The sequence below is a fragment of the Symphalangus syndactylus genome, chromosome 8, assembly GCF_028878055.3.
Source record: "Symphalangus syndactylus isolate Jambi chromosome 8, NHGRI_mSymSyn1-v2.1_pri, whole genome shotgun sequence".
Classification (NCBI taxonomy): domain Eukaryota; kingdom Metazoa; phylum Chordata; class Mammalia; order Primates; family Hylobatidae; genus Symphalangus; species Symphalangus syndactylus.
The window spans coordinates 74,928,648-74,941,543 of record NC_072430.2 but is presented as its reverse complement, the minus strand read 5'-3'; the positions used below and the strand labels follow the sequence as shown (position 1 = coordinate 74,941,543).

At 38.3% G+C, this 12,896-nt stretch overlaps 1 protein-coding gene across 5 annotated transcripts in view; it reads left to right on the top strand.

Annotated features, from left to right (window-relative positions):
* TLK1 (tousled like kinase 1) overlaps nucleotides 1-11,078 on the top strand; it is a 172,913-nt gene extending 161,835 nt beyond the window's left edge. For all 5 annotated transcript variants that reach the window (XM_055289684.2, XM_063644687.1, XM_055289685.2 and 2 more), the window contains 3 exons: nucleotides 3,884-3,995; nucleotides 4,936-5,043; nucleotides 9,207-11,078. In XM_055289684.2, coding sequence (XP_055145659.1) covers nucleotides 3,884-3,995; nucleotides 4,936-5,043; nucleotides 9,207-9,383 — 397 coding nt within the window. In that variant the 3' untranslated portion in view covers nucleotides 9,384-11,078. The remainder of the gene's footprint in view (nucleotides 1-3,883; nucleotides 3,996-4,935; nucleotides 5,044-9,206) is intronic.
* Nucleotides 11,079-12,896: the final 1,818 nt, after the last annotated feature.

Genomic DNA, 12,896 nt, shown 5'->3' with positions numbered 1-12,896 from the left:
GACAGAAGTGCCCTATTCTGGAAAATAAAAATGCCACGAAGGACATTTATTTGTAAGGAAGAGAAGTGAGCACCAGGATTTGATGCAGGAAGGGACAGACTAACTCTACTGTTATATGCAAATGCAGTTGGGTTTATGATCAGGACTGCCCTTATCTATAAAGCTGCTAACTCTGGAGCCTCAAACAGAGAAGATAAATACCAGCTGCCAGTCTTTTGCCTATACAACAAGGAGGCCTGGACAATTAGAACCCTTTTTTTGGATTGGTTCCATCAGTGCTTTATCCCTGAAGTCAGGAAGTACCTTGCCAATAAGGAACCACCTTTTAAGGTTGTTTTGATACTGGACAATGCCCCTGGCCACCTAGGAGCCCATGAGTTTAACACTGAAGATACTGAAGCCATCTACTTGTCCCCAAACACAACAATATCTGTAATTCAGCCTCTAGATCAAGAGGTCATAAGGAACTTTAAGGCCCATTACACATGATACTCTATGGAAAGGATTGTCAGTGCTGTTAAAGAGGACCCCAGTAGACAGAACATCATGAAAGTCTGGAAGGATTACACCACTGAAGATGAAAAAGCCATGAAAGCCATCAAACCTGAAAGAGTACATTCCTGCAAGAGAAAACCGTGTCCACATGTTGCATATGACTTCACAGGATTTATGACAGAGGCAGTCAAGGAAATCATGAAAGAGACTGTGGATATGGCAAAGAAGGTGGGGTGAAGGGTTTCAAGATACGGATCTTGGAGAAATTCAAGAGCTAAAAGACAGTCCTCCAGAGGAATTAAGGTGACCTGATGGAGATGAGTGCTTCCAAACTGGTGCCAGATGATGAGAAACTAGTAGTAGAAGAGGCACTGCCAGAAAACAAGTTGACATTAGACAGCCTGGCAGAAGGGTTTCTATTAGTCAAGACATTGCTTTTGACTTTTATGATATGGACCCTTCTATAATACAGGCACTGAAACTAAAGCAAATGGTGGAAGAAGGATTGATACTATATGAAAAAGCAAAACAAATTATGATGTCTGTAAAGTTGCACTGTGTCTGCCTCCCCTGTCATCTCTTCTCCCCTATCACCCCTGAGACAGCAAAACTAACCCCTCCTCAGTCTACTCAACCTAAAGATGACAAGGATGAAAACTTTTGTCATAATCCACTTTCACTTAATGAATAGTGATTTTCTCTTACGATTTTTCTTAATGGCAATTTTTTTCCTCTAGCTTACTATAAGCATTTAGTATATGATACAGCATATAAAATATGTGTTAATTAACTGTTCATGTTATCAGTAAGTCAACTTCCAGTCAACAGTGGGCTATTAGTAGTTAACTTTTTTTTTTTTTTGACAGAGTTTTGCTCTGTCGCCCAGGCTGGAGTGCAATGGCACGGTCTTGGCTCACTGCAACCTCTGCCTCCCAGGTTCAAGCGATTCTCCTGCCTCAGCCTCCCAAGTAGTTGGGATTACAGGTGCCCGCCACCATGCCTGGCTAATTTTTTTGTATTTTTAGTAGAGACAGGGTTTCTTCATGTTGGCCAGGCTGGTCTCGAACTGCCGACCTCGTGTTCTACCCGTCTCAGCCTCCCAAAGTGCTGGGATTACAGGCATGAGCCACCACGCTCAGCCTAGTAGTTAACTTTTTAACTTTTTAGGGAGAGTCAAAAGTTAGACATGTGGCCAGGCACAGTGGCTCACTCATGCCTCTGATCCCAGCAGGAAGACCACTTGAGCCCAGGAGTTGAAGACCAACCTGGGCAACATAGCAAGACCCTGTCTGTATAAATTGTTTTAAAAAATTAGCCACACACGGTGGTGTGTGCCTGTGGTCCCAGCTAATTGGGAGGCTAAAGTGGGAGAATCGCTTGAGCCTTGGAGATCGAGGCTGCAGTGAGCCGTGATCGCACCACTGCATTCCAGCCTGGGCAACACAGTGAGAACTGGTCTCAAAAAAAATAAATAAAAATCATACATGGATTCTCAACTGCATAGGTCAGTGCCTCCAACCCCTGTATCATTCAAGGGTAAACTGTATTTGATATATTTGGATAGCACCATAAATACTCATGTATTTTAGAATACACATATAATATTGCTCTTATAAATTACCTTTCATCCTCAGAAACTTGAAATATTTAGTTTTGTCTCTCTGGTCTCAAATTCACTAAATCCTGGTGGACATCTTTTCCCAAGTTACTTTGATGTCAATTTCTGTGGTTGCTCTCCTTGCATACATACCCCTCGTACCTGGAGAGAGTATAGCTTAATGTTTACAAGCCATTCCTGTTTCAGTTACACACATAGACACCTGCATAAAATACACGCTTTTATTGATAAATCTAGCTTTTTACTGCATTACAAATGAGTTATTGGTTATCTTTGGTGGTTTTACTTCACGGAAGTTTCATGTGTTTTTTAAGAGATCTGTCAACATCCTGCTGAAATCTTAATGATTTTAGCATAGTGAATACAAAACTGCATTTAAAAAAAAAAAAAAAAAAAAGTAAATTCCCATTTAGCAGCATTATTCCTTTTGATAATTTTATCTAAATTTTTGAGGTGTGAGATACTTGCATCCCTGTGATGGATCTTATAACTGGAGATGACAATTTGACTTTTACCCTTCATCTATTAAAAATTATGAACTGGCTTAGTGTGGTGGCTCATGCCTGTAATCCTAGCACTTTGCAAGGCCAAGGCAGGAGGATCACATAAGTCCAGTAGTTCGAGACCAGCTTGGTCAACAGCCCAAGACTATCACTACAAAGAAGAAAATATTAGCTGGGTGTGCTAGTGCACGTCTGTAGTCCCATCCGTTTGGGAGGCTAAGGTGCGAGGGTCACATGAGCCCAGGAGTGTGATGCTGCAGTGAGCTATGATCGTACCACTGTACTCCAGCCTGGGTGACAGAGTGGGACCCTGTATCAAAAAAAATTATGAACTTATAAGTAGGACTTAGATATTTTTAAAATAGTAATTTTGAATACCCATTGTGTGTCGACACTGCTAGTGCTTGAAACTGCACAGTGAATAAGAGTTCCTTGAGCTGCTCACAGTCTGGTGTGATTGTAGTTTAATGCCATAATAGAGGCATTGCACCATTGTGCAGTAACAGAGAAAAGCAGAGCCACCTGGGGAGAAGCAAAAGGCGGCTTGTGGGGGTTGGGTGGGTCTTGAAGAAAAAAAGATGCTAAGTAATTGGAGTGATTAGGGAAGGCAGTAGTGATTGTCATATTCAAAAGCTCAGAGGATAAAGGAGAGCCAAGTGGGGACGCAAGTGAATTGGTTTTGACTAGGCAATTTGGCAGGTTAGGGTGGGGGAAAATGGTGTATGCAGATTTTGAAAATGTATGTTGTTGCTGGATTAGCATGGGTCTTGTGTTACAAACAAGAGATACAAGGTCTTGTTGGCAGTAAGTACTGTCGAAGTTGTTTGAACAAAAGAACCACGTGATCAGGTATATATTTTAGGGAGAGAAGTGCCTACAGTTTGAACAGTGGTTAAAGAGGATGGGAGAGGATTTCTTCTACTATTATTAGATACTCTAAATTAGACCATTGTAACCTCTTTAAGTTTTTGTTTCGGTAGATAAGATAGAGATAGATAGATAGATAGATGATAGATAGATAGATAGATAGATAGATAGATAGATAGATAGATAGATAATGAACTTTATCACAATGTTGTATGTGTTGGTTCTAGAGTTAAATGATAAAAGAATGTAAATGCTCTAGAAGTTCAGTTGATGATTTTCACTGATGGAAGTCCTAGAGTTTATGTATGAATAAAATTAGTGGTCTAAGATTGTACACTTAGAAGATTTTAAGTTACAGATTGTCAGTAGTAACCTTTTTTCTCTCCCACAAAACTTACAGGTATTTACCTCCTGAGTGTTTTGTAGTTGGAAAAGAGCCACCAAAGATTTCCAACAAGGTTGATGTATGGTCGGTTGGAGTCATCTTCTTTCAGTGTCTTTATGGTAGAAAGGTAAATTGAATTCTACCAGCCTTCAGCTATACAGAGATAAATTAAGTTGAATTTTTCCTTCTTAAAAGCAAAATTTCACTAACTTAAGGTCAATTTAGATCCTTCTAAAGAAAGCCAGGCTTCTCCTCTATTTCTTCCTAAAATTTCCATGGATCAGAATTATTTTAATGTCACACCAGTTTACTTGACCTACTTTTTGCTTTCTTTCCTTTTTTAAAGTAACTATCTGTTAACATGCTAATATTTGTCTACTATTGGGAATACTGGAATCAATACTTTTCATTATCCACCATTCACCTGACCTCCTCTTACACCCCCCACCCCACCCACACACACAGTTTGGCCTGGGTGGGCAGTTTCCCCCTGTTGCTCATCAGGGAAATACCATCAAACTTAGTCTTATTTCCCAACTTCTTTTTATATTGAAGTTGGAAGTGCAGGTTACCATAGATATTATCTAGCCCACATCCCACCCCATCCCTTCATCAATAGGGGAAGAGAGGTTAAGGGATTTGTGTGGGATCCAGAGCTCTTTCGTTTGAATTTGCCTGTGATGCACAAAGTATTTTATTCTTTGGAAATTGTCATAGACATTTTCATTACTACTTCATCTCTTCTCTAACTGAACTTCATTGTTTATTCAGAATAAAGTTTTAAATTTCTTTTTATGTTTTTATCTTATATTGCAACAGCATTATTTTCTTCTTCTTACAGTGTTTAATCTATGTTGAAGATCTATTAGATAGGCTTTCTTGGCCTGCTATCAATTATACCTTGTTTGTATGAGAATTCATCTCAGGTTTCAAATAACTGAGGAAGATTTTAGAACACAAAATATTTGGATTTTGGGCTTTGGGAATTCACTTAAACAGAAATGATATCTGTGTTTAAATATTTTGTGAGAAAAGTATCTCAACGTTTAATTTTTTTTTTTTTAAAGCCATTTGGTCACAATCAATCTCAACAAGACATTCTTCAAGAAAATACAATATTAAAAGCCACAGAAGTCCAGTTCCCTGTAAAACCAGTTGTAAGCAGTGAAGCCAAGGTATTAAATTTTTGTAAATGAGTTTTGTGAAGTAACTTTTCTTTCATCAGTTGTGCTGACAACAAGGTAAGTACTTTCCAGTAAGTAAAGTCACAAGACTCGCTGCTGCAGGGGATCTGTCCAGCAGGGGCTGGTGATTTACTTTCAGAAAAGGAGTTGCATCAGCCTCTGGTTGCTATAGTTTTTATTTTTTAAGCACCCAAATATGGTCTCTGATTGTTTATGTTCATCAGCTGCTACTTTGAAAATTAGGGAAAAATCACAAGATCTGGGCACATCATTACCTTTTATGTATTATTTATCTGCTTATGTTAATACTGAGATATATAAGTATATAAGAAATATTAAAAGTAATAATAAGGCTGGGCGTGGTGGGCTCACACCTGTAATCCCAGCACTTTGGGAGGCCAAGGCGGGCAGATCATCTGAGGTCAGGAGTTTGAGACCAGCCTGACCAACATGGTAAAACCCCGCCTCTACTAAAAATAATTAGCCAGGCATGGTGGCACATGCCTGTAATCCCAGCTACTTGGGAGGCTGAGGCAGGAGGATCACTTGAACCTGGGAAGTGGAGGTTGCAGTGAGCCGAGATCATGCCATTGCACTCCAGCCTGGGTGACAGAGCGAGACTCGGTCTCAAAAAAAAAAAAAAGAAAGTAATAAATACCATTTATTTTAGTGCTTTTATATACATTATCTTGTAGCAACCTTATGAGGTATAGGTACTTTTGTTATTCCCATTTTATAAAAGAGGAGAACAGCCATGCCATGGCAAAAGGACCTTGTTCAGGATCATACCAGCTAGTAGGCAGCAGAGCTGCGGCTCACAAGTATCTACTCCTCCAGACTCCAAAGTCCATAGCCTTGACCTCTATGCTGCTCTGTATTAGCTCTTGAGAGCTAATCCAGTATACTCCATATGTCTGTGTAATAAAATTACAGGAAATAGCTATTTCTAATTAATAGCAAAACTTTTTTGGTGTTCAATATCTTCCTGCCTTCATCCTATCAGCCTTTTGTGTTTGTGTTTTTATTACTCCTCTGTCGCACTCATCACAAAGCTCTTTTCTCTGTGGCTTGCTGTTGTAGTCTTCTCTTTTTTAAACCTCGTCAAATTCATAAGACACATGAAGCTCCTATTTTTTTCTGGTGTGAATAGTTCAGGCCATAAGAATAATTCATAAACAGACACTATATAGTTTCTATATTCTGTTATTCTTACATAGTGCAGATAAATACTGCGAGATGTTTGGGGTCATAGTAACCTACCTAATTGAAAATATGCTGGGTTTTGTGTAATCTGATTGTGTTTATTAGAACTGTCCAGCATTCCATTTTGTCTCTTATATCTTTATTGGTTTTTTGTAAATTATGTGAATGGTGGTTAAAACATTTTGACAATTAAAAAGATAAATATAGGCCAGGCATGGTGGCTTACATTTGTAATCCCAGCACTTTGGGAGGCCAAGGCAAGACGATCACTTGAGGCCAAAAGTTCAGGAACAGCCTGGGCTGTAACATAATGAGACCCCATCTCTTAAAAAAAAAAAAAGAGGCTAGGCTTAGTAGCCATATATGGCTATAATCTCAACACTTTGAGAAGCAGAGGTGGTTGAGCCTTGGGGTTCAAGACCAGCCTGACCAACATGGCAAAACCTGGTCTCTACCAAAAATACAAAAATTAGCCAGGCATTGTGGCACACATCTAGAGTCCCAGCTGCTTGGGAGTCTGAGGTGGGAGGATCACCTGAGCTCATGGAGGTCAAGGCTGCAGTGAGCCATGATGATACCGCTGCACTCGAACCTGGGGGGACAGAGTGAGACCCTGTCTCAAAAAAAAACAAATAGGCCAGGCGTGGTGGCTCACACCTGTAATCCAGCAATTTGGGAGGCCCAGACAGGCAGATTGCCTGAGCCCAGGAGTTTGGGACCAGCCTGGGCAACATGGTGAAACCCCATCTCTACTAAAAATATAAAAATTAGCCCGGTGTAGGGGCCCCGTGCCTTTAGTTTCAGCTTCTCGGGATGCTGATCTGGGAGGATCGCTTGAGACCAAGAGGCAGAGGTTGCAGTGAGGTGAGATTGCACCACTGCACTCCAGCGTGGGTGACAGAGCAAAGACCCTGTCTCAAAAAAACAAAAGAGGGGCCGGGCGCGGTGGCTCATGCTTGTAATCCCAGCACTTTGGGAGGCCGAGGCGGGCGGATCACGAGGTCAGGAGATTGAGACCACGGTGAAACCCCGTCTCTACCAAAAATACAAAAAATTAGCCGGGCGTGGTGGCGGGCGCCTGTAGTCCCAGCTACTCGGAGAGGCTGAGGCAGGAGAATGGCGTGAACCCGGGAGGCGGAGGTTGCAGTGAGCCGAGATCGCGCCACTGCACTCCAGCCTGGGTGACAGAGCAAGACTCCATCTCAAAAAAAAAAAAAAGAGATAAATATTCTTATTCTAAAGCAAAGTGAATTATTTTTGTAAGATAAACATGACTCCTTTAAAAATATTTTAACTGTGCTAGCATCTAAATCTTATTTTCTGTCTATAGCCTCATTGAGAACAGAAATTAAATGAATTTAGTTGACGCAAGATCGTTTTTTAAATACTGACCGAAAAGACGAGGAGGAGTGGAGTTGCCAAAGGCAACGTCTCATTTAGCCATTCTTGGTTCTCTCCTTAGGCTCTTGTAGGCGCCACAGTCACCTTCTTGAGATCTGGAATCCAGGAAGGGTTAAGGGGTTGTTGGGGGGATATAATATTAATATGATACAATTATATAATATTAATATTTTAATGTAATATATAATATCTCTATATTCTGTATCACTACAGAAGATACCTTTGCCAAGTACTTTCCCTGACTTGGTGTGGGCATCTTTAAGTACATTATTTGTTGCAGACTTCTTAACCTTAACCTTGCTATTGATAGCCTTTCCACCCCTCAAACTCTAACATATCAGTCTTGATGTTTTTTCTCCCTCTTAATCATTTTTCAAAGTGATCTCTGAAACTTTGTTAAAGATAAAAAAAATAAGACCTCTAAGGGATCCGATCGACTTCCAATAAACAGTAAGCTATGGTAAAATGAGAATAGCTAGGTATATTTTTAGAGAAAAATATACTTCTAATGAATTTCAAAGCAAAGAAAGTGCAAAATAGTTTTTAATGTGATTATACTTCTGTTTAATGGTATATATTAATTTCTAGTGTCAGTAGTAAGAAAGGGAAACAATTACCAGTTACCTCCTGAGAATATCTGTTCCCTCCCCTCAAAAAAAGGATGAACCTCAAAATTTAATATTGAGTGAAAGAGGCCTGGCAAAGGAGAACATAACTTACAATTCTATTTATATAAAATTCAAAACAATCAGAACTCAACTATGGTGTTAGAAGTCAAGATAAAGGTTACCCAGGTTCGACTGGGGACAGAGCCAGTGCCTGGAACCGGGCATGAGGGAGATTCAGAGGTTCTTTTTCTTGATCTGGTTGCCAGTTACATAGATGTATTTACTTTGTGCTATGCACTTACAATTTGTGTGCATTTCTAAAAATGTGTTACACTTCAGGAAAAGTTTTTTTTTTTTTTTTGTAAGAGGCTATTCTCAAAGAAAAACTAAGTAAAATTGGTTTGAGAAAAAAAAAGAGTGATTATGTTCCATTTATTTAGCTTTTCCATGAGTGTAATGATGCATAGGGTTAACCTGGGAAACAGTGTCCCTAATGGAAGTGTCACTTCAGTGATCTCTTCATCTAAAGAAAGTCTTTATGCCAGTAGGAAAAAAAATAATGGCTGAAAATGGCGTCTTACCCTTTGCTAAACTGAAGTGATAACAAAATGGGATGAGGGTGGGAGGACTGTTTAGCAGAAGAAAAATTCTAGAAAAAGAGGTCTTCAGAATTTCATAAGCAGAAACAACTTTCCAGTAAAAGTTCAAATGGTTGCAATAGTAATTTAGAATGTAAAGTGAACCGCTGCAGGGGCTTCAAGCGGTGAGTTGCATTTGGAGTGAGAATTTTATAGCTACAGAATTTTTTTTTAAGGTTTGAACTTCCAATAAAATGAGATTTACTTATGTCTTAAATGTGTCCATCCTTCTGTTGATTCAGTTGATTGATATTTAGAAGGGAAAAAGATCATTAATTGCTGACATTTTCTTTCTCTTTTTGAGGCCTTTATAAGACGCTGTTTGGCATATCGAAAAGAAGATCGATTTGATGTGCACCAGCTGGCAAATGACCCATACCTTCTCCCACACATGAGAAGATCAAATTCTTCAGGAAACCTACACATGGCTGGGCTGACAGCATCCCCTACGCCCCCTTCTTCAAGCATAATTACTTACTGACTTTCCTCCAAGATTGGCATGATATCTTTGAATTGCTTCCAGATGCACACTTAAGTTTGAGAGCATTTGAGTGTTTTTTTGTTTTTGTTTTTGTTTTTTTTACACAAGACATGGTTAAGAACTGTTTGTGAACTGAAGTTCCTCATAGTGTCATTTGTATGAGAGTGGATCATGGACAATGAATAAATGCACACTTCTGACTATAATTTTGAGCAGTGAAGGATGACTGCCTGTTACACAGAAACAGGAATACCATGTTAAGATAGAAGAAAAAAATTTGTTTATTTGGGGGAACACTGTAAATAACGTTTATAATACTTAAATACATTTGGTTGTTACTAGAGAGTTCTAATATGAAGGGTAGTTTTTCATTATTTAAAAACACATGGAAAAATATGAGACATATTTCTAACATACGAACTATAGTGCCTGGGTACATTCTTCAGCATTTGGCAGTTAATCTGCTGAAACCAAAGTAAGAACTGAATGACAGTGACAGTTGTGTTTTATAGTAATAGAATGTGAGAGTTAGAATCCTTGGACAAAGTTAGGCTTTGTCATTTGCCTATTCAGACTTTTACCAAGTTGTACCTCGAGATCACATGTCCGTTTTCTTTCACTGGTTATATTAAAGGGAGAGCTATTATTTCTAAATACTTTACACCTTTGACAAAATGAGCTGCTTGGTTTGAAATCAGTTGAATTCACTAAATTATAATATTGCCAATGTTTTCAACACGTTAGAATTGATAACAGGTATTTTTCTTTTGTTACCAGGCCTTGTTCATCAAAACAGGTGACAGTATGTAACCAAATGCAGACCAGTTCTATGCAGGATAATGATAAATTCCCTTCTAGCGCTATTGTAAATTGTTGTACAGATGTCATATTTCAATTACTAAGTTTCAGCAGCTTATTCTTGTACAAATGTTTAAAATATGGCTTTTCTAATTGGATACTGTATTTTTTTTAAGTCTTCTTGAAGGCGCTCTAATTGCTGCTAAATGTTGCTTCTTTGCTAAAAAATTAAATGACCTAGAAGGTGCAAGTTGACTACATCATAGATACTAAAAAGCAGACAGTCATCAACAAGATGTAAAAGTGATCCATGTTGGACATAATTGAGTTTTTTAAATCAGTTTATTGGGTTCTAGGGCTATAGAACACATAGATACTAGATTTTTAATTTGTTCATGGTTATTCTACATTTCTAGAAAGTTCTTATCAGCAAGATGGTCCCATAAACAAATTTCTTGTGGTTTGTACAGATTTGTTAAAATGTGAACATTTTCTAACTGCCTTGTAGGGTAGAAACCAGTATTTTTCAGGATGCTGTATTTCACTCCTGTAAGGACTTTTTCTTTATTGTCACATTCATAATGCTGATACTTACATGTAAGTTGTTCATGTTGCAGAAAAAGGTTATACTTACCACGGATTCTCTTTAATATTGTACAGTTAAACTGTATTTCTGATGTTGCAAGCCATTTTGTTTTTTCCTTGTACATAGACACATTGTCTCTTTAAAATGCTGCTGAAATTGTAGAGAATATAGCCAAAACAGTAATAAACAATGACAGTTAAAATGTAAAGACTATGAAAATTACATTGGAAGGGAGCTTTCAAGATGGTAGGATATTGACTGAGCTCCTTTACTTAAAAATCAGCTGAATAAATTCCTTAAGTATACTTCAAGACAAGTGTAAATTGTTTCAAGCTGGTAAAGTTAAACCTAATAACCATTATCAAGGCAACTCCTGGGTAAGTAACACTTAGAACTATCAAGAGTGGTTTAAGGGGCTGGCTATACCCATTCCTCTGTAGAGCAGAGAGAAATCCTATTAAAAAAAATGCTACACAGTAGTGAAATCTTAGCATTGATTGAGTGCTTTACGTGCTGCCTGCAAGTTTTCAGCTTTGTTTTTGGAGTTTCCGTCTTTATGAATTATAAAGTACTATGTTCATAAAGTAACATTTAAATTCCTGAACTAAAAGAAAATGCCCATTTTCCTTAAAATTTTGGGGAGATACGAAGTGAGTGTGTAAATCTAACTTTGAAGTTCAGTAAGTTAAGTAGTGCAGACCTAGAGATCACTGCTTTGCCATTTTACTTTCAAATGAATGAGAGCGACTGCTAGTGGCAGAACGCAGAAAAAGGGAAAAACAAGCCATGAAATGAAGTTGCTTTCTTGACCTGGGTTTAGGTCATCATTTTAAAATCAAAGATGTGTAGGAGATGAATCAACTTATAGACCCGTATTTTCCTTCTAAAAGTTACCCAAAGAAATGTTACAGATTTTGAATAACATGCCAGTGACCCAGCAGGCCCAAGATGGCTAATTGAGCCACATTGAATAACTTTTTACCCTTACATGGAAAGTTGGTATCTATTGCTAAATGATTTCAAGGTCACGCTAACAGTCTTTGACACTATTTTTTTTTTTTAGGGTTTTATCGTTTTCTGGTCTCCTGGTGTCTGTCCTCAGAATTAAAGCATGTCCTACATCCCTAAGATGATAGCCAAGGCCTCTCTTTTAAGAGTCAGCACTGATGTAGGGTAAAATCTACAGTTTTTGTATATGAATTTAAAATCTTTCTTTGATTTGAATTTGCTTTAGTGTGTGCATGTTGAGAGGAAGTAAGTGTAGAAACCACCCTAATTTGTAAGTTGGGAGTTGGAGATACTTGGTGGTTTTTCAAAAATAAAGACTCAATCTTTTTTTTTTTTTTTTTTTTAAACACTCACTGCCATCTCCTTCTAAAACAACTCTTGTCAGTTTAAATGGCATATAAAATGTGAACAAACACCTCATTACATGAAGTCAAAATGAAGAGCTTCAGTGAAACATCTAAAGAGTATATTGTGTGTTGTTTTGCTGTTCATCATTACTTATTAAATGCAGTAATGTTGATTGCCCTCATGCTATTAGCTGTGTTTTAGTTGTACAGTACAGTTCACCTAGATTGTTAATTTACTCTTAAAATTTAATTACATTACTGTTTGATTTTTGTGTGAATGTTTTAACCTTACTTACACATTTAAAAGCCCATTGACAGGTCTTTCTTTAATTCTGCCTTAAGTTTTGACCTGTTAACTGATGATTTTTCTTCTACATATACTAAATTTCAATGTTCTGAAGATTTAATCTAATTCAAAAAGTGCTTTTAGGCTGGCAGTGATGGCTCATACCTGTAATCCCAGCACTTTGGGAGGCCAAGGCAGGTAAATCATTTGAGGTCAGGAGTTGGAGACCACCAGCCTGACCAACATGGTGAAACCCCATCTCTACTAAAAGTACAAAAAAATTAGCTGGGCATGGTGGTGCATACCTGTAATCTCAGCTACTCAGGAGGCTGAGGCAGGATAGTCACTTGAACGCCAGAGGCCCAGGTTGCAGTGAGCCGAGATCACACCACTGCACTCCAGCCTGGGCGACAGGGTGAGACTCCATCTCAAAAATAAATAAATAAGTGCGTGCTTTTAGCAGCTAGTTTTAGAATTAAATTGGAATT